Here is a 21213-nt window from a genome sequence, read left to right as displayed (position 1 = left end):
CTGTGCTACAAGTTTTCAGTGACTGGTTCCTGAAGGTAAAGCCTTGGCTAGAGATTACTCAGGTCGTCACCCAGCGGTCTCATAGGGCTCTCGGTGTCCTTGACACGTTTGGTTTAACTCCTGTTGGAGGGTTTTTCACCCGACAGAAAATCCTAGCACCTCGGCTACCAGAAAAATGTGTGTGAAGCAGGACAGTCGCCAACGCATTGCGCTCAAAACGTTAGCTCCAGAGGTTCCTACTCTTGAGTCCTACTGTTCCTTGGCCCTCTACTAACTAATACCCATCTCGACTTTGCATTCACTCGGCTTCCTCCACCCCTAGACACCTAGAAATCCCAAAGCGCTCGGCAGTCTTCCGCGAACGCACTAAAGCACGCACGCGCAGATCCGCTGAGGCGTCACCTCGGCGACCAGTAGTGACGTCAGAAGGCGCACCTAACCAAAACTTGTGCGGGTTCTGCGGCGGCAGGGAGTCCACCCCCCTCGAGCTCATGGTGCGCTGCGGCTGCGTGTTGTTGAGAAAGGTCCGTGTCGGGTGTCCTCTCCCCCAGCTTTGGGGTCTCGCCGCTCTCCTCCCGGGTTGTCGTTCCTCGGATCCCTCTGTCCTGGGAGAAGAATGTGTCTCTGTTTGCTTAGGCCTGTTTGGGGTCCGGCTTTGGAGAATTCCTTTTAAAAAAATTCCCCAAGCATGTGGGAGGAGAACTGGGGTACCTGCCTGTGGTTCTGAAGACTTTTTCTGGAAGCCTAAGGGTGTAATTGGTGTGCCTCTTACAGAGATATCTAGTGCCTGTCATTTTTATAACAATTCTCAACAGCTTCAGTTAAAAAAAAATCTAAATGAACTAACTAGTAATGGTTTTTGAAAGCTAGAAGTCATCTTACATACATAAGCCATTATGTTGTTACTAACAGCCATTAATCTCCTTACAAAAGAGATTCGTTAATAAAATTGACGAATCTAGGAAGTAAAGAAAAGGTCATATATTGAATACAGCTTTCAAAACCCTTAGCACTAGTATATCGGGGTCGTCAATCTTCAGGTTTTTAAGCCCCCAGATATTTTTGGTATCCAAAAGTATGTCAGATTACCAGAAATGTGAATATTAATATAAAGGATTACTCTGTAATTTGGAAGCCTGGGGTTATACCCAAGAGCTTTATACGAAGTTACAGATTTAGTGAGGGAAACTAAATGCAGAGTAAGACGTCAGAAGGTTTAATCCAATTTCTGAGGAAGCAAAGTCAGAGCAAGAGTCAGTGAGAGCAGTATTCCAAGGGTACCTCAGATCATTAAGCCAGAAACCATATTTGAGTTTTATTATTTTGGAAATACATTGAAAATCCGACACCAGAAAGTGGTGGGTTTATGATGGAAAAGGACGGTGATAGGGTAAGAAGAGGAAAAGGCGTGAGTAGAGTGGCAGAGAGACTGTGCAGAGAATGGGGGAACTTACAGCAAACAAAAATAATCCTGGGAAGATAGGGTGAGGGCTTTGAAGACAGTACTATGAATTTTATTATCTCATAAGCAGTAAAACCCCAAAGCCATGATTGTTTCTGAGTAGAGGAAAACACATCAGGTTCATTTAAAGGAGGAAAAAGATGCTCTTGGCTCATGGTGGTGGATGTATTACAAATGGATGATGAAACATGGAAAGGCCATTTGGAGTTAACAGTCACGGTTCTAAGGGGACAGTGGTACCGGAAAGGAGTTAGGGTTTTGGGAAAGCAAAAATTACAGTAAAAAGCAAGCCATCCATTTGCTCAATCCTGGTGAGCAGATAAACTGGTAATTATATGGGGGAATAGATTTTTTTTGTTGTTGATGCTTTTAAAATTTTGTTTTGGTGGGATTATTCACTGATACCCACCAACAAGTTACTTATCTAAAGGGCTTCAAATGTAAATGAAATACAGTTCTGCTTTCAGTTGTTTTGAACTATTAAAAGCTTGGGTTTTGTTGTTGTTGTTGTGTTTTGTTTTGTTTTTTGAGACAGGGTTTCTCTGTTTAGTCTCAGCTGCCCTAGACTTATTCTGTAGACCAGACTGGCCTCGAACTCACAGCTATCTGTCTCTGCCTCCCGAATGCTGAGATTAAAGGCATGTGCTACCACGCCCAGCAAAAGCTTATATTTTTCCTAGGTGAGAGTTGACTGGTCCCTACTGAGATTCCCCCTGGAGAGGTTTAGAATGAGGACAGGAGAAAGAGCATGGATAGGTGAATCTATTAAGCATCGAAGGAGAGGGTCCTAAGAAAGGGGGATGGGGAAAGGAGGTGATCTAAGAAAAGGCTATAGAGTTGCTATACTGAAAGCTTTGATTCTTTCTGCAAAGAAGCCTCAGGAGAGTGAAACCAGAACTGTTAAGTTGATAAGAACATGTGGTGTAAATATACTCTCTCTCTTTTCAAGTATGGGAACTTCATTGATAACGTAAGAATCTTCACCAAGGGAGGCAGTGGTGGAATGGGCTACCCTCGCTTGGGGGGAGAAGGTGGAAAAGGTGGTGATGTCTGGGTCGTAGCCCAAAAGAATATGACCTTAAAGCAGCTTAAAAACAAATATCCTCAGAAACGGTTTGCGGCTGGAGGAGGAGCAAACAGTCGGTAAGTGCTTATGCAATGATTTTTAGCTTCGTGAGAATCAAACTCCTCAGGGGAAAACAGTATAGAATATAGTTACTAACATTTTTATATACAAATATAATATATTACTAATAACTTGTTATTTTTTGTGATTAATCAAGCAAAAATCTCACATGACTATTTTGTTGGTTTTGACCTTTGCCGGTTTCTTCTTCCAGTCTCCCTTTTGCATGTCTTCTGTGAGACTAGCTATGATCTGAGTCCCACTTTCCTCCAGACTTCCCCTGGGCAGAGTTTCAGCAATGGCACTGCAACTCACCACCATAAAAAGCCTTTCATTTATAATTCTTCCACCCAGATATAACTACTCTTTGCTTTGACTTGACTTTTCTAATACATTTCTGTGTTGTACAAAATGGCAATTATGCATTTGTATATAAGATCCAGCATAAAGAAATAATATGAAAGCACAATATTTTACAACCTCCTCTTTGTATTAACCTTTTCATGCCTAAATCTTAATCAGAAAGCTGTGTATCACAGATTCGCAATTAACATTTGACCTTTTGCCCCTTTAAGCGAATGTTGACCCTGGTTTTTTGCTCTGTTTTGTTTTTATTGCCATACGCACAGTGTAGTGATGATATCTGTGTAGGGACTCTCACATGTTCAAATTCTTTTGACAAATTCTTACAAGTGGAGTTACTACTAAAATATTATACCAACATATTTTCATTATAGCATCTTTAAAGTAGCCAGCTAGCTTCTTATAACTTAAGCACTGCTGGTTCTGGTCAGTTTTTTAGACAATTGACATTTTTCTGGGGTTTTCTTCTTTACTTATAGTGAAGCAGCCATCTTTGTATTTCAGATGTCAATAAGTTCATTTCAGGTTGAAATGACTTTTAGTGGTTAACTTAATAACAGTTTATGCCCATTTTTATAGGACACAGTATGAAATTAAAAAAATAAGAATAATCTTTTCTTAGTGTTTAACCTTTAATATCTGTACTAGTGAGCCTTTGTAAATCATTTAATTTAGTGGTGTTTTGTTGGTTTGTTTGTTGTTTTGTTTTTGTTTTTGTTTTTGTTTTTTTTGTAGAGTTAGTGCACTGAAGGGCTCCAAAGGAAAAGACTGTGAAATCCCTGTGCCTGTGGGTATTTCAGTGACTGATGAAAATGGTAAAGTCATAGGTGAGTGTTCTGTGGCTTCTAAGCTTCTGAGTAGTGAGCACATTTTCCAAAAATGAATCCAGGAAATAACTTCTTAACTTGCAGAAGAAAATGTTCTTTAACATTAAAATTACATTATTTATTTATTCTGTGTGTTGTGACACAAAACTCACGGAGGTTGGAGGACAATTTTCAGGAATCAGTTCTCTCTTCCCATCATGTGAGTTCATCAAGGTTGGTGGCAGTAACTTAACACACCAAGCCATTTCACAGAAGAAAGGTTTTCCTTTTTAACATTTATAAACTCCAGCTACAAGCTTATTAAAGATTTTTTAAATGTATCTAAAATATATCCAAAAGTGTACTGCTTGACTTAAGATGGCTTTAAAGAGGTGAGGATACTCCTGATTTTAAGAGTAATCAGCTTCCCTTTAGCTACTTAAAAAAGTTTTTCTGGAGTCAGGATTTCTTTGCCTTGTTTCCATGTTAGATAAACACTTTACCTCTGAGCCAGCCCTAGGGAGCTGGTTTCAAAAGGGTTATACTTTTAAAGATATTAAATCTTACAGTTTAGCCCTATAGATTTCTAAGTTGGAATTCATGACATATATTTGTACAAAACCCAAAACAAAACATATTTTTGGTTTTATTTACTAATGTTTGTTGTCTTTCTCTCCTCTTAAAGGAGAACTCAATAAAGAAGAAGACAGAATTCTAGTTGCTAAAGGTGGCCTCGGTGGTAAATTACATACAAATTTCTTACCTTTGAAAGGCCAGAAGCGAGTAATTCACCTTGACCTAAAAGTCATAGCTGATGTCGGCCTAGTAGGGTAAGTGTCATTTATATTCTTAGACTGTGTTCGAGAAGACAGTTCAAGACCACAAATAAGTGGAAGTTTGGGCCGTGAATATTTCTAGTTTATATGGTTTGTATGTTAGTGCTTTGTGCTAAAAGTACAACTGACTCTTAAAAATTTAAGAGGCGAGGCACAAATTCTAACAGTATATCTCTGTGATAAAAAGTCTGTATTCAGTTTCTTTTCTTCCTCCCTTCCTTGCTTCTGTCCTTCTTGGGTCTCTATGTCGTACATGCTAGTTTGGAAATTACCAGACATTCCTAACCAACCTCAGACTAAACCTTCTGTTTCAGCATCTCAGATGCTGGGGTTACAAGTGTGGTGGTTGTAATGGGAACAGCCCTTGTAGGTTCATATATTTGAATACTTGGTCCTCAGGCAGTGAACTGTTGGAGAAGGATTAGGAGACGTGGCCTGTTGGAGGAGGTGTGTCACTGCAAGGGCAGGCTTTAAGCTCTCAAAGGCCCACACCACTCTTAGTTACTTCTCTTTGCCTCATGCTTGTGGTTCAAGATGTAAACTCTCAGATACTCCTTCAGTGCAATGCTGCCTGTCAGGATGGTCAGACTAATTTTCTGCAACAGTGAGTCCCAAATTAAACTCTTTCTTTTATAAAGTGCCTTGCTCATGGTATTTTGTCATGGCAAGAGAAAAATAAGTAAGACAACAGGCAGTAGATGCACATGTATGCTCTCCGGGACCTCATCCACTTTATACTGCCTAGAAATCAAACCCAAGGAATGCTGCCACCCACTCTCAGGCTAGGTCTTTCCATGTCAGCCAATACAATCAAGATAGTCTCCCACAGACTTAGCTGCAGGCCAACCTAATTTAGATAATCACCTACTGAGACTCCTCTCCCCTGATTCTAGATTGTGTTAGGTTGACAATTAAAAGTAAACATCACAGTCACCATCCTTGGCTCTGCATGTAACTTTCGATTCCTGTAAAACTTAACTATAATAGCCTCTTTGTTGACCGTTGAATTCTTTTTTTGTTTTTTGCTTTTTGTTTTTTGTTTTGTTTTGTTTTGTTTTTTTCAAGACAGGGTTTCTCTGTGTAGCCTTGGCTATCCTGGACTCGCTTTGTAGACCAGACTAGCCTCAAACTCACAGTGATCTGCCTGCCTTTGCCTCCCGAGTGCTGGGATTAAAGGCATGCGCCACCACGCCCGGCATGACCGTTGAATTCTTATTTTGCATTATTTGCATGTTACATATTATATGCCTTAGATGATGTAAAAGCTACATATATTTGTTATATAATGTGTGTGTGTGTGTGTGTGTGTGTGTGTGTGTGTGTGTGTGTGTGTGTGTTTCTGTAGAGCTGGATCAGTGGTTAAGAGCATTTGATGTTCTTGCAGAGGACCTGGGTTAGTTCTCAACACCCTCATGATAGCACAAATCATTTTCATTTAGTTATAGGACTTCCTTTTTTTCTTTCTTGATTTCTTGGTCCCATTCATCATTCAGAAATGAGTTGTTTAATCTGTATGAGTTTGTGTATTTACTAGAAATTTATTTGCTTTGAATTTTAAATTTTATTACGTTGGTCAGATAGGATACAAGGAGTTATTTCAATCTCTGAATTAGTAAAGGTATGTTTTGTGTCCCAGGATGAATATTTTAGAAAAGTGTCTGTGTGCTGCTGAGTAAAATATATATTCTTTGTGTTTGAGTGGAATATTCTGTAAATATCTGTTAAAGTCCATTTGATATATGATGTAGATTAATTAATTCTGATGTTTCTGTTTAATATTTATCTAGATGATCTGTGTAGTAGACAAAACGGAGCATTGAAATCATCTATTAATGGAGTGATGTTAATCTGTCTTTAAACGCAGAAGTACATATTTTATGATACTGGGTTCCCAAGCATCTGGTACATACATGTTTAGGATAGTAATGTCTCTTGATTAGAATGAAGTGTCCCTTCTTATCTCTTATGATTAGTTTTAGTTTGAAGTCTATTTTCGTCAGCTATTAAGATGTGACTCTCGCTTGCTTCGTGGTCCTGTTTGACTGGGGTACTGTTGTACATTCCCCTTATTCTGTGACAGGGCTTATCTTTAAAGATAAGGTGTGCTTCCTTTAAACTGCATATAGATGAATTTTATTTCTTGATCCATTCAGTCAGTCAGCCTGTGTCTTTTGATTGAGGAATTGAGGGCATTGATATTTAAAGTTATTATTCAGATGTGTGTTGAATGGTCATTGTGTGGTTGTCTGTCTTTTCAGTGGTACTTTATGTTCTCATATTTCCTTCCACAGCCTCTTGTGCTCATCCCTTTCTTCAGCCTGAATATTGCTTCCTGTATTTTTTTTAGGTTTAGTTTTTAGAAATTTTAAAGAAGGTTTTTCTTTATCCTTCAATTATGACAGATAAGCTGGCCTTTGTAGTCTTGTAGGATGTGGAATGCATTACTCTGGCCTTCTATTTTTCCTTTGAGAAAGCAACTGTTATTCTGATGAGGTTTTCTTTACATGTAGCTTGTGCTTTTTCTCTTGAACGCTTCAATGTGCTTCCTTGGTTCTGTATACTTAGTGCCTTTTTAACTACGATACGCCATAGAGTCTTTCTTTTCTAGTCTTGTCTCTTTGGTGTTCCATGTGTTATTTGTATTTTTATGGTTGTGTTTTTCCTTAGTTTGGCAAAGTTTTTAACTGTGATCTCATTGAAGCTCTGGTCTACGCTGTTGATTTGGGATTCTCCTCCCTCGCCTATGCCTATAATTAGAAAGTTTGCCTATAATAGAAAGTTTTTTTTATGATGTCCCACATTTCCTGAGTGTTCCTGACTCCCCTACTCTATGTTTTAATTTTTCATATTCCTAGTCTATTTTGTTTAGATCCTCAAGTTTATCTTCGATTCCCAATATTCTGTCTTCTGTTTGTTTCATTCTATTGCCCTTTCAGCTTACTAATTGAATTACTGGGCTTTTCAGTTCCATCTTCACCTTAGTCTAAGTCCTCTTCCAAGTACTGGGTGGTATAAGTTTTATTGTTCTAGAGAACCCTGACTAATAAACTATGCCTTGATTTTTTTTTTAAGGTTGTTTTTCATAGTTTAGTGATCAATTTTTAATCTGCATGACATTAAGAACAGCTTTTCAACGGTTAATACATAGTTTACCCAGCCAACTTTCCAGTGACACTTATATCACTTCTAATTTGTTGCAATTATAATTAACTTTGCAAAAATTTGTCTTAAAAAGTTATCAAGAGACCATTGAGATGGCTCTGGGCAAACCCTGACATTTTGTCTTTGATGTGTGGAACCTACATGGCGAATAAAGAAAACCAGCTCTTAAAAACTATCCTCTGCCTTCTACACATGTACTGTGGCAATTGCATGTCCACACTCAAATATACAAACACAAATAAATGTAAGAAAAATATGTGTACAACTGGAGAGATATATACTATTATTTGAAAATGTTCACAATCCAGAACACATTAATGTTTTGTTAGTGTTTGGCTAAAGGTAGTGAATTGTGGGACTAAAGAGCACGCTCAGCATTGGGAGCACTGGCTGTTCTTCCAGAGGACCTGAGTTGAATTCTCAGCATCCACATGGTAATACAACCATCTATGACTCCTGGGCCTCCTGCTTCCTCTTCTGGTCTCAGCAGGCACTGTGGGCCGCCCAGCATGGATGCTGGGAACAGAACTCCTCTTCTACAGAAGCAGAGCAGACTCTTCTTATCCCCACAGCATTTTTCCAGTCCTGAATGTTTTATTTTGTTTATATAAGTTTAAAAAATAGGTACTTTATTTATATAAAGTATATTTTTTCTCAAGGTTTCCAAGATTTTTTAAACTTAATATCTTGTGGTTACAGATTGAAGAATTGACTCTTATGCCTCTTGAATGTAGAGTGTACATTCTACTACTGAGCTGTAAAATCCCTGTATTCTAAATCTTAGTTCCATAAATAGTCAAGATTCTACTTTTTTTCCTTTTTTTCTTTTTCTTTTTGGTTTGGAAGCAGAGGCAGGCATATCTCTGTGAGTTTGAGGCTAGTCTGGTCTGTAGAGTGAGTTTTAGGAAAACCAGGCCTATACAGAAAACCAAATTATTCCGTTGGTAGTGGCACAAACCTTTAATCCCAGCACTGAGGGGACAGAAGCAGGTGGATCTCTGAATTAAGTCTACAAAGCTGATTCCAATACAGCCAGAGCTACACAGAAAAACCTGGCTCAGAGAAAAGCAAAAACACACAGAACAAACAAACAGAAAGGGGCAGGGGGCTGTTTCTCTATATATCCCTGGTGGTCATGAAATTGTAGGCCAAGAAGATCTTGAACCTGCCTCTGAATAAAGTTGGCTAGTGCATGAGACTTTTTAAAATCTACCTCATTGTTAGGCCTCGCTTTCCCAGGTTCACACTACCAACTAGAGCAGTAAACACTTGAAATGCTGGGAATTCAGAAAGATGCAACTATTAGTTATCCTGGTATTTGTTATAACGCACACATATAATGTATTGTTTCAGATTCCCAAATGCTGGAAAATCCTCCTTACTAAGTCGAGTTTCCCATGCAAGGCCTGCGATTGCAGATTATGCATGTAAGTATAATTGGTATATTTCAATATGTGAGATGAGTTTTCTTTGCATAACTCTGAGGTTAGCTTTAGTTTGAAAGCTCTCAGCAGTGAGAACCCATGCATTTCTTTTTTATCTTTCAGACTACTACAGTCCTCACAAAAGTTTCTTGTCCTTGTTAGGAACTTTGCTGCATTTATTCCTCTGTTACACAATCACTTGGTTTATATAGGATTTTAAAGCTACTTAGCTCATGTTAGACCATGGGAAGACAGACATTAATGTTTTTATTAATTTTATAAGAATTTATTTCTAGGAACCATATTAGACTATGTTGCTAGAAAAGCTGGTAAACAGAAGTGTTGTGACATCAGTTATGTGTGCCTATCACTGATAAATAAATATAAGGGAAGGAAAGTGTTTTGTTAGAGGATAGATAACTGCTGTAGGCCTCTTGAGGCAATGTGCTTAGACTGAGACATGAATACTAATTATGACTAATCAGACGTTAGACTAGAGGAAAAGGCCATTCAGTCATGAAAGCAGCCTGTCCTTGGCTCAGCAGTTACAGAAGTTTGTCTAGAGAAAATGAAGTAAGGGACAGGGAGGGGCGTGAGGACAAAGGCAGATTAACCTGAGAGACTACGTGGATTGTCTTTATCCTCTTAACTCTCTAGCATATTTAGACGACTATGCAAGGGATCAAATAGACTTTCCAAAAGTTCTCTTAGCCTATGATATCGAAATTGGTTGGTGTGAAGCATTTAGGAATCTAGAAAGACTAGTTAGTATGCTAGTGCATTAGTTAGATGAGACACAATGAAAAATTAGGTTAAAGGTATTGACTGAGTATATGATTAGAATATTTGCCATTATTAAACAACAAACAAACAAAAACCCCACAGAATGGCAGTAATCTGGAAAATAAACCATTCAAAACTTAGAATTTGGTGAATTAGTTAATTTAAGACTCTTATTAGTTACATGGCCAATGTTTGTTACACCACCTGGGACTCCTTAAAAGAAAAACGGAGTTGTTCTAGTTTGTTTTCTCTTGCTGTGATAAACACCATGACCAAATCAATTGGCAAAGGAAAAAGTTCATTTGGATTACAGGTTATAACCCATCATCAAGGGACGCCGAGGCAGGACCTCAGGGCAGTAGCTTGAAGTAGAAACCACAGAGGAATCCTGCTTACTGGCTTGCTCAGCTACCCTTCCTATATACCCAAGACTACCTGTTCAGGGGTTGCATTGCCCACAGTAGACTAGGGCTTACTCCATCAAGGTGTGTGTGTGTGTGTGTGTGTGTGCGCGCGCGCACGCGCGCATTTTTGTTGTTTTTAAACAAAATCCCAAACATAGGATTTTACCAGTAAAGATTAAGAAGCCAGATGCTGGGGTTAAAGCCAAACTGAATGCCCCTCCTTTCTACTTCCTGTGCAACTCTCTATCCGTCCTCTGGACTTCCTCTCACTTTCTGTGGTTTTCCCCTATGTTCATTCCCTATTAACTGGTTGCTTGCTCAGCCTCTTGACCTAGGGTTGACATTATTTAATTCTGTTTACAGAAAGCTCTTGAACCAATGTTTTGTGCTAGGGCTGAACCACACAATTACATGTTTATAATAAACAGAGTTCTTGGATTAAAGGATGTGCTAGGGCTGAGCCACAGCACAACTAGAAACAGGTTTTCCAGTACACAATCTTGGGGTTCACAGTGTGATAAAATATTCTGCAACATACACGTGTGTGTGTGTGTGTGTGTGTGTGTGTGTGTATCAAAGGTATTGAGTGATTATGATATATTTGCCGTTATTAAACAAAAAATACCATAGAATGGCAATAATCTGGAAAATAATATTAATATGTATTAATATAAATAAAATAGCCATTCTGTCGGGGGTTTTTTTTTTTTTTTTGCATGATAATGGCAAATACAATATTATTTTCAGTCAATAACTTTAACCTTATCCTTTACTGTGTCTCATCTAGCTACTGCACTAGAATACTAACTACTCTCTCTAGGTTCATTAATGCTTTAATATGTTTCCAGTGGCAGTAACTTTTCAATTGAAGTCCCCTTTTTTCAGGTTTGTCAAGTTGACAAGTCAGATTAGCTCTGACAGAAGGAAAGACAAAAAGTCACAGGAGAGGCCTAGTATAGCAATGATAGGCATAAGAACAGCTCAGGAGAGCAGGCCAGAGAATTTTACTGGGCCCTGTGAGGCAGCTTAGTGGGTAAAGGGACTTGCTGCTAAGCCTGAAGGAGTTCAGTTTTACATTTGGTGGAAAGAGACAATTAGTCCTGTAAGTTGTTCTCTGACCTCCACATGCATACCATTCCATGTGCAAGTCCCCTCCCCCAAATAAATGCATAAATACATACAGGTAATGAATCTTTAAGGAAAAAGGATAGAAAATTTTTACTGCAAAACCAGTGATTGTGATCAGAACCTAAATTCTGGGCCCCCAAAATTCTTAAACTGCCCCTGGCCATGCAGTAGGACTTTAGGCCAGAGCACAGATGTCTCTGTCTTTTTTAAAGGAAAATGCAAATGAAAGAGATAACTGTAGCTTCCATTTCAGCAAATTAAAGTGAGTCTAAATATGCAGAAGATAGATATTATTCATTCTATAGATAGTGTTCACATTTTTCTGATAATTAGTCTTTTATTTGTTCCTTAATTTACTGCTATTTTTCCTTTCAGTTACAACACTAAGGCCTGAGCTTGGAAAGATTATGTACAATGATTTCAAACAGGTTGGTCTTTTGTTTATTTATTTATTTATTTTTTGGTAGTAGAACTTTTTAAAAAGATATTTTTTTATTATTTACATACATGTGTATGTTTTTGCTTGAAGTCAGATGGGTGTCAGATTCACTGTCACTGGAGTTATAGGCAGTTGTGAGCTGCCTGGGTGCCAGAAATTAAACTCAAATGCTCTGTGAGAACAGTATGTGCTTTTAACTGGTAGTAGGGCTTCTGTATTTACATGCATCTATAGTCCTGGAGGAAAAAACAAACAGACTTTTTTTTTTTTATGATAAGTAAAACTATGAACAAAGTAATTCAGCCCAGTATTATAATAGTAAAACAAAAATTTTATTTTTTTCCGGTTGTTATGGTCACTTCATACCTATAGAATTATGTCTTTGTTATGTCTTTGTTATGTCTTCCCTAGTCTGTTCTTAGTACATATTCATGGTTTACCACCACGGGGGTTGTTAATCTCCAGTTTTTGAAAGGACTTTCTATAGAAATTATAGTACTTCTGTGGAAGCTGTTTCTGGTTCTGAGGGAAAAGGTTTCATTGAGGCTTGCTTATATTCTTTATAGGGAAGAACTATAGAGTTTCTTTATATATACAGAGAAGCCTGCACATTCACATTTCTAGCAGCTTTATTCATAATTACTAGAACTTGGAAACAAGCAAGATTCTGAGTATGTGAATGGACTGTGTTACATCTGGAGAATGGAATAGTCAGTTTTAAAAATTAATGGATTTTGAAGCCAGGAAAACATACAATCTTGAGTGCATAAAGAAGCCAAAAGGCTGTCTTCTCCCGATTTCAGCTCCTCATGTTCTGGTAAAGGTGAACTGTGGCAAAAGCCAAAAGGTCAACTTTGCCAAGATAAAGCAGAAAGGAAGGAGGAGTAGATGAAGCCCAGAGGATTCTTGGGATAAGGCAGTTGTCCCGTGTGGTACCATCACTAATGAAGCATTAGTTATTCGTCAAATTGTACAACATATACAGGATCAGGGATGAACTCCACGTGAAGTATGGACCTTGAATGGCAATGATGAGTGAGTGTTGATGAAATTCTCAGGCACAGTTCAGGAGCCCTGGGCAGGGGTGTGATGTAGAGAGAATTGCAAAACACAACACAACACACCTCCAACTATTAGACAGTATTAAATTCTAAATAAACTCACAGCATATAGTATATGTTGAACATAATGAACAATATTTAGAAGAAAATAACATTATACCTGATGTTAAGGGATATCAATAGAAATTTCTGAAGGAAATTCTGATGTGCACACACCTCCATCATACAGCCAGAGCCCCCCTTCAGACTCAGGGTTCTTTCCACATTGAGCATGGCTGTTGGGCTTCTCCTTCCTTACCACATCTCCAATCATCTGGGCGGGCTAGGGACTGTAGTAACAGACTGTGCCAGGTTCCCAGAGACTTCACACTGGATGTCCTGTGGATTGCCCTGGCTAGGTGATGGTGCACAGCAAGGCTTAAAAGTGTGAAGCGACTGTTAATAGTTGTGACCTGCAGGATGATGCAGGATGTGCATGTTTCACTGTGTAGGAGTAGCCAGTAGTCCTGCTGGCACTAAGTGAGCAGAAAAGGAACAATGCAGCCATTTACAAATGGAGTATAAACCTTAAAATACAGAGCTGTATTTGCTAAATGTGAATCCTAATGAATTCTTTTAAAAGCTGTGGTTTTATAAAAAATTCTTAAGTGCAATACAGCTTATAGAACTACAGACTAACAGGGTCAGTGTGATGGCTCTATAGGTAGAGGAGCTTACATGCCGGCCTTGATGACATGATTTCAATTCCTGGATTCCACAGGTGGCAAGAGAAAACTGACTACCTAGAGTTGTCCTGTGTCCATCCATGTATTCTAGTTCATGTGTGCCTTCACAATCTAAACATCTACACACACTAATTAATTCATCATTTGAGTTGAGAAAAAAAGGAAATTACATACTTACATTATTAGTAAAGTACAAGTTAAAGTAATAAATATTAAACTAACCCCCCAGTATCTACAAATTGGTAGACTAATGTGTTAAAATAGTACTCAAATATCTAATAAAAGATTTCAACGTTTATTTCAAAGATGTCATAGAGTGATTGATTAGGAACTATATGTGAAATTTGAGAATTTGGGAATAAATTGAACTTGGTTTCATTTCTTTTTCTTTATCATCAAATCATTAATTTTGTATTAGATTTCAGTAGCTGATCTCCCAGGTTTGATAGAAGGAGCACATATGAACAAAGGAATGGGCCACAAATTCCTCAAGCATTTAGAGAGAACCAAACAGCTGCTTTTTGTTGTAAGTCATATACATATTAATGTGACATGTTTTTCCTAGTAATGCTTTGTAAGTAAGATTGAAGATAATGTGCTACAAACCATGTTTTTATTATTGATGGACTGTTATATATCTTATGGTAGTGCCAAATGGTGTCAGAACCTGATTACATCACAGCCATCTCAGATGTGTGATCACACTCTGAGCTCACACAGTGATAAAATCATTGGCTGCGTCCTCAGGGTGTTGCCCTGGCATTAAGCAGTATGTGACTGTACTAGTAAATATCACTCCAGTCTGTTTTAATGGGGGACCATACAGTAGGTAATATTTGTTTATAATATGGGGGAGGGAATGTTGTTGCGACTGTATTGTATGTACATTTGGCCATCGTATCAAGGTTTAACTCCTTGAGAGTTTGGCATACTCTTATGTAGTATCTGTCATTCTTAGTTGGTGATGCTTGAGTCAGGATGAGATTGCCTGTATTGATATCAGTCATCTAGTTTTTCATCAATGACTCCTTTTATAGTAATGCTTATAGTTATTATAACAACTCAATTTCTATATTGCATTGAATGACTAAATTGTCACTAAAATTGAGAAGTTATTAAATTATTGAGAGAAAACATTTCTAAACATAAAACCAAACCATTTTATGTTCTGTGTTTTTTCTCTCTTTTTAGATTGATATTTCTGGATTCCAGCTTTCTTCTGTAACTCCGTACAGAACAGCCTTTGAAACTATAATACTTCTTATGAAGGTAACTTTTCTGATTTCCTGTGTTCAGCATCTAGCCCACTAAGTAGGCATGTCACACAGTAATCAGAATAACCACCTTTAAAAAAATTTTTTATATTAGTTAAAAAATCAAAGTTGAGAGACACACACGGTGGCACACACCTGTAATCCCTGCAGAGGCAGGCAGATCTCAGAGTTCAAGGCCAGCCTGATCTACAAAGTGAGTCCAGGACAGCCAAGGCTACACAGAGAAACCTTGTCTCAGGGGGGGAAAAAAAAATCAAAGTTGCTGTTTTTAGTTCTTCAATATTTACCCATTCTTCAAACTCTTACGTGGCAACACACCCTCCTGTGCTCCATGTCCCCTCACAGCGTATCTTTCTTCTGCTCTGGCATCTTCTTGAAACATTCTCCACTCACAAACTTTCCTCACTTTTTTTCTTCCTTTTGGAGGTACGATCAACCATGAATGCTACACAAGCACTCTACCACTGAGCTGCTATCCCAGCACTTTTCTTAGCATTTAAACATGAGAGGTAGTGTGTGAGCTTACCTGCTGTCGTCGTTTCTCATCGCTCACAGTGAAGGTGCCTTGGCTGCCCAGACTGTAACCGATCACCAGATCTTCTGCTTATGCTTTAGACTAGATACTTACTGGCAGTTGAGTGCTGTGCTAACCACTCAAAGTAAGAGACCAAAAATCCCCCACCTTTTAAAAATCTTTTAGCTACCCCCATGACTTTATTGAAGTTTACTTTTAAATATATATACCTTTTCCAAGAATGCAACAGACGTTCAGACATTCAGGTGTAATAATTAGCATATGAGTTATATCTGTTGAGAGTTACTTGTCTTTGACTCTGGGCACAAAATGAGCTGCTTCTGGGAAGTCATGTGAGTTAACATTCTGTTCATATTTAGCAAGAAGGATTTGCTGACTTTGCTTTGTTAGTTTTATAGTTATTGGGATTTATTGCCTTGTGATGATATGAACGGGCTGTAGATTTCCCAGGCTGTTAGAGAAAGATCATCATGATAAATATACTGTTAGCCAGAGTGGTGGCACATGCCTATAATCCTAGTACTCGGGAGGCAAAGTCAGGCAGATTGCTGAGAGTTCGAGGCCAGCCTGGTCTACAAAGTGAGTCCAGGACAGCCAAGGCTACACAGAGAAACCCTGTGTCAGGAAAACAGACAGATAGACAAATTGTTATAAAATTAGTTGGTTATTTGTTTTATTTAAAGGAGTTGGAGTTATACAAAGAGGAACTGCAGGCAAAACCTGCACTCTTGGCAGTTAACAAGATGGACTTGCCGGATGCCCATGTTAAACTTCATGAACTGATGAATCAGCTCCAGAGCCCTGAAGGTAATGCCAGCATTCACTTCATCTGTCAGCGGGACTAGCTGTGTGCAGAGCGTGGTGGGGACTTCTGCTTTTGTACTTTGGTGGAGGGGTTAAGTTTTTGAGTCTCCTGTAGCCCAGGCTTGCTTCACATTCACTGTTTTGCTAAGGATCACCATGAATTTCTGCCTCTACCTCCCAGGTACTGGAATTACGGGCATGTACTACCACAGCCAATGATAGTGAAAAAAAATCATTAGGAAGAAAAGTAATAGTTTCTATAACTCTAAGGAACTATATTTGAAGAAAGAACACATAGTTTATGAAGCCCTGAAATAGCACTGAGCCAACATTATCAGGTCTCAGAATGAGTGCAGTTAAGTTAGAGAAAGAAAAGAAAGATTGCTTAGGTCAGAAAGGTTAGGCTTTATAGAACTGAAATTTGTATGGCTAGAGTGTGACAGAGGGCCAAGAGCCACGTCCCAGCCATTGGGAGCACATGCTGTTCTTGTGGAGGGCCGGAGTCTGGTTTCCAGCATCCATGTCAGGGGCCTGGTAACCAGCCGTAACTCTAGCTTCCGGGGAATCTGATGCTTCTCATGCTCACACAGACGTCTCCACACCCAATGCCCAGTCATACATTTAACTAAAGATAAGATAAAACTTCTTGTTTGTTTTTTGGGTTTTGTTTTGTTTGTATTTTTAGATGGGGTCTCATTATGTAGCTCTGACACTCTAGAAATCGCTATGTAGACCAGGCTAGCTTTAAAATCATAGATATCCACCTTCCTATACCTCCAGAATGCTGGAATTAAAGTTATATACCATTGTGAGTAGCTGAAAATAAACCAAATCTTTTTTTTTAAAGAAAACAAAACCAAAATACTGGAGATGTGGGTAAAAGGAGAAAAGTCAACAACTGTCTGTTAAACTTAGCAGGTTTTGTCAGCCCTGGAACTTTGTTTCACTAGTACACAGTATATTTTAACAAACTTAGTAGGGTTTTACTTTTTTTTTTCTTGTTATCTTTTTTGAGATTGTATATATGTATGGGTGTTTTGTCTGCATGTATGTCTGCACCGTGTGCATGTCTGGTGCAAAGTGTCAGGTCTTCTGGGTCTGGAGTTTCAGGCAGCTCTTGGCTGCCATGCTGGAACTGAACCTGGGTTCTCTGGAAGAGCAGCTAGTGCTCCTAACTGCCGAGCCAGCCCCCCAGCCCCAGAGCCAGTTTCAAACAGGTTTTTTGTTTTATTAACGTTAACTTCGTAGCTCTGAAGACTATTAGTCTTTAGAAGAGAACATTTGGTCCTGTGTTTATGTGAACTGAAAATAAATCCTGTGACTAAAAGTATTTGTCTGAAAATTCGTAAGTGGAAATATTTCCACTGTATGAAGAAACTTAGAGGGGCTGTCTTAGTCACTCTTGTATCGCTGTGAAGAGACCCTGACAACCCTCATAAAGGAAAGCATTTCCCTGGGGGCTTGTTTACAGTTTCAGAGGCTTAGTCTATTGTTGTTGAGAAAAATGCTTTTAATCTTTACTATTAATGCATATAATTATTACAGCATTTACTATTTAACCCACTATTAAAAGTACACAGACACCCATTAGATTCTTAATATGCCTGTACACTGGAACTGGACAGAAACTAACCCCCTAAGCTATCTGATTATCTCCCAGCCCCACATCACATGCCACTTGCTTTAATTATTCCTATCTGGGCCACTTCCCATCCAAAATCCCGAAATACTTGCACATGGTTTCCATCTGGGCTGCTTCTCTCTATTTACCAATGCTCAGAGCAGGCTCCTTGCAGCCACGTGCTTCTAGTTCCTGTTTAACCCATGATGACTCTTTTCTCTTCTCCTGTCTCTCCTCTTCCTCTTCCATGATCCTCTGCTTTCCCAAGCCCTCGGACCTTAGCTCCACCTACCCCTACCGCTCTTCTGCCCTGCCCAGATGTAGGCATTTATTGACCAATCAGGGATAATTCGGAGACAAGGTTACACAGCATCACTTGGTGTCGATGAAGTTTTCTTGTAGAACAGTGAAGATCTTGTTGGCCAAGCAATTAACAAATACAAAGCACCAGACAGTACCACAACACATTATCATCATGATGGGGGCAAATTAGCAGGCATGGCACTGCAGCAGTAGCTGAGTTACAACGTGATCTACAGACAGCGAGACAGAGACAGATGTGCCCCGACACAACGCACTTCCTCCAACAAGGCCATGCCTCCTAACCCTTTCAGACAGCCATACTACCAGGTGGTTCAAATATATGAGGGTACAGAAGCCATTCTTATTCAAACCACCACAGGGACTCTCCACAGTTTGGAAAACTGACTCTTATCCTGTAATGATGGTGCTTTCAGCTTCTGGGGTCTAGGAGAGGACCCCATGCACAAATGGCAAGCGGCCACCTGCCTTTAAAGAATACTGATTCTTTCCTTTCTGTTACTGTGGTAGCTGGGGAAAACAGACTTTTACATACTAGGATTATCAACAGCACCAAGTCATTTTCCTTCTCTTGAGAATCATCCCCCTGCATCATGTCCATGGTAGAACTGTCCCTACGTTAGTAAGTTAGTCTTGGGACATCAACCTTCCCTAATAGTCTTCATCCCTTAATATCATTGGCCTTATATGGCAGTTGGCCCATCCAGTCAGTATGCTGCCCCCATCCTCTACTGTTGTGGTGTTAGGGAGAAGATAAAGCCTTGTAGCCTCTGTTAGCCCCTAAGTGATTGATTAGACTCAGATAAAATGATTAACTATTCGGCCTCATGCTGCAGTTTTAAAACTGAAGCCTGGCCTCCATTTAAATAGTGAGAAGCCTGTGCCTGGGAGAAGTTAAAACGCAAATGTGTACTAAGGGAAGCGGGAATGTTCCAAATGATGTCACTGTTTTTGTGGAAACCTTCAAAGTATCTATTTTGCCTCATTTTATTTGGCCTTCTCAAACAAATTTTATTATTTAATTATTGCCGTGGTTTATTTAACACTTTTCCTTATTTGGTTTAAATTAAACACTTGTTTATGAAGTCCTCACCATGTGCTAAGGACCATCCTTGCCCAAGAGCTTGTTCGCTAGGGCAGAACAGGGACGGAGTTCCAGGTGCTAAGTTGTCAGTCCCGTAGTTTTGACTGAATTTTTAAAAAGGCAATGAAAATCACCTGTTCTTTGTTTCAGATTTTCTGCATTTATTTGAAAAAAACATGATTCCAGAGAAGGCTGTAGAATTCCAGCATGTCATCCCTGTCTCAACAGTTACTGGAGAAGGCATTGAGGAATTGAAGAAGTGTGTGAGGAAAGCCCTGGATGAACAGGATGACAGAGAAAATGATGCACATCACAGGGAACAGTTGCTTAACTTGCAGATTCCTAGCACAGCATCTTAGAGTGAGCCACAGCAAAGCACACTCTTAGTGTTTCCAGAAAAGGCAGCATTTAAGTCTAGTAAAGTCTATTGATAGAGTATTACTTGGTTCTTAGGAAGAAGAGAATCATGTTGTTTCAAACACAGATGAGCCTAGGATGCAGTATGTTTAAAGAAGCCAGGCAGATCCAGCAAGACAAATATCACATGATCTCACCTACATGTGAATCTTAAAAGCAAATTGAACTGGTAGAAGTCCTGAAAAGTGTGGGTTACTTGTAGTGTAAACGGGAGGTAGAGGTTGAGAGATGTTGGTCAAGGGATACAGAGTTTCCGTTAAGCTCTCCAGCTCTGTTGTGTTCCTTGTTGTTTATAGTTAGAACAGTGTATGTATTTATATTTTGAAAATTTGTAAGAAAGTAGATTTCAAGTGTTCTGACCACAAAAAAAGTCTGAAAAAATAAATATTTTAAAACAGCTTGATTCTGTATTTCAAAACATTCTGTGTGTGATAAAGATAATTGTATAATTTTGTGTTGATTAAAAATGGTAGTAAAATTATATTAATATAAAAGCTTTTTCCACATTTTAAAAATTATCAGTAAGTTTCTTGATATAGGCGTCATCATTCAGGAAGATGATTTTTTTCTCCTCCTCCTCTTCTGGTTTTACCACAGCAAAGAGATTTCTTTTTGCATGAAGTCTACACAAGACTCTGATTGGGCCAGCAAGCACACCAAGACCAGCAGGCTCAGTATTGTAGACCTGATGTGGGTAGTGACTGGGGCTCATCCCATTGGTGGGAGTGCAGCCTCACAGTCTGGCTAATGGCTAATTGGATCAAAGGGCAACTGTTCAGGAAACATGAGTCCTCACTGGCTAAACTACTTTGATTTTAAAGTTTCTCACAACTACTCCCTCTTTATTACATTACTTATTATTATTACATTACTTTTCAAATTTAGGCATCATATGTTGGCCATTTAGAAAGATTAAATTATTCATATCATTGGTGGGTGAACCTACCTTCCAAGAAGATATGTTTCCTTAATTCCTGCTTAAAGTATTAAAAATATTAATTCCTGCTTGAAGTATTAAAAAATATTTACAAGTAAATTTTTGTTTCCTTTAAGAGAAATATATTATAAAATGTACATATTCACTTAAAAAATAAATTCAAGCAGTATATAGGAGTATGAGGCAAAAGACATTTCTGTCTGCTGAGACCCTTCAGTCCTTCCCAGAGAAAGCTGCTGTCAATACCTTATATGCTTATTCTTATGGAAATTTTTATGACTTTTTTTTTTCACAAATGAGTTCCCTGTAATTTTATCTGACTTTTTTTTTTTTTTTTTTTTTACAAAAAGCAACAAGTTAATGAGCTTTAAAAAATCCCTCAGCTAAGCATGGTGGTGGGGGCCTGTGGCCGTAGCACTGAGGAAGGAGCAGCAGGAGACGAGTTGAAGTGACTGGGCGACAGAACGGTCTAGGGTGGTCTAGATGTTATGGCGGGATCAT

The 21213-nt window shown here is 38.8% G+C and overlaps 1 protein-coding gene across 1 annotated transcript; it reads left to right on the top strand.

Annotated features, from left to right (window-relative positions):
- Positions 1–408: 408 nt before the first annotated feature.
- Gtpbp10 (GTP binding protein 10) lies at positions 409–19732 on the top strand. Its single transcript, XM_051152020.1, has 10 exons — positions 409–524; positions 2412–2605; positions 3687–3778; positions 4443–4587; positions 9109–9182; positions 11870–11922; positions 14138–14245; positions 14911–14988; positions 16212–16335; positions 19509–19732. Exons 1-10 carry the CDS (start codon positions 492–494, stop codon positions 19715–19717), a joined length of 1110 nt encoding a protein of 369 aa, XP_051007977.1. The 5' UTR covers positions 409–491; the 3' UTR covers positions 19718–19732.
- The last annotated feature ends 1481 nt before the right edge of the window (positions 19733–21213 follow it).

The sequence above is a fragment of the Acomys russatus genome, chromosome 10, assembly GCF_903995435.1.
Source record: "Acomys russatus chromosome 10, mAcoRus1.1, whole genome shotgun sequence".
Taxonomy (NCBI): domain Eukaryota; kingdom Metazoa; phylum Chordata; class Mammalia; order Rodentia; family Muridae; genus Acomys; species Acomys russatus.
This window is presented reverse-complemented; position numbering and strand designations above follow the sequence as displayed.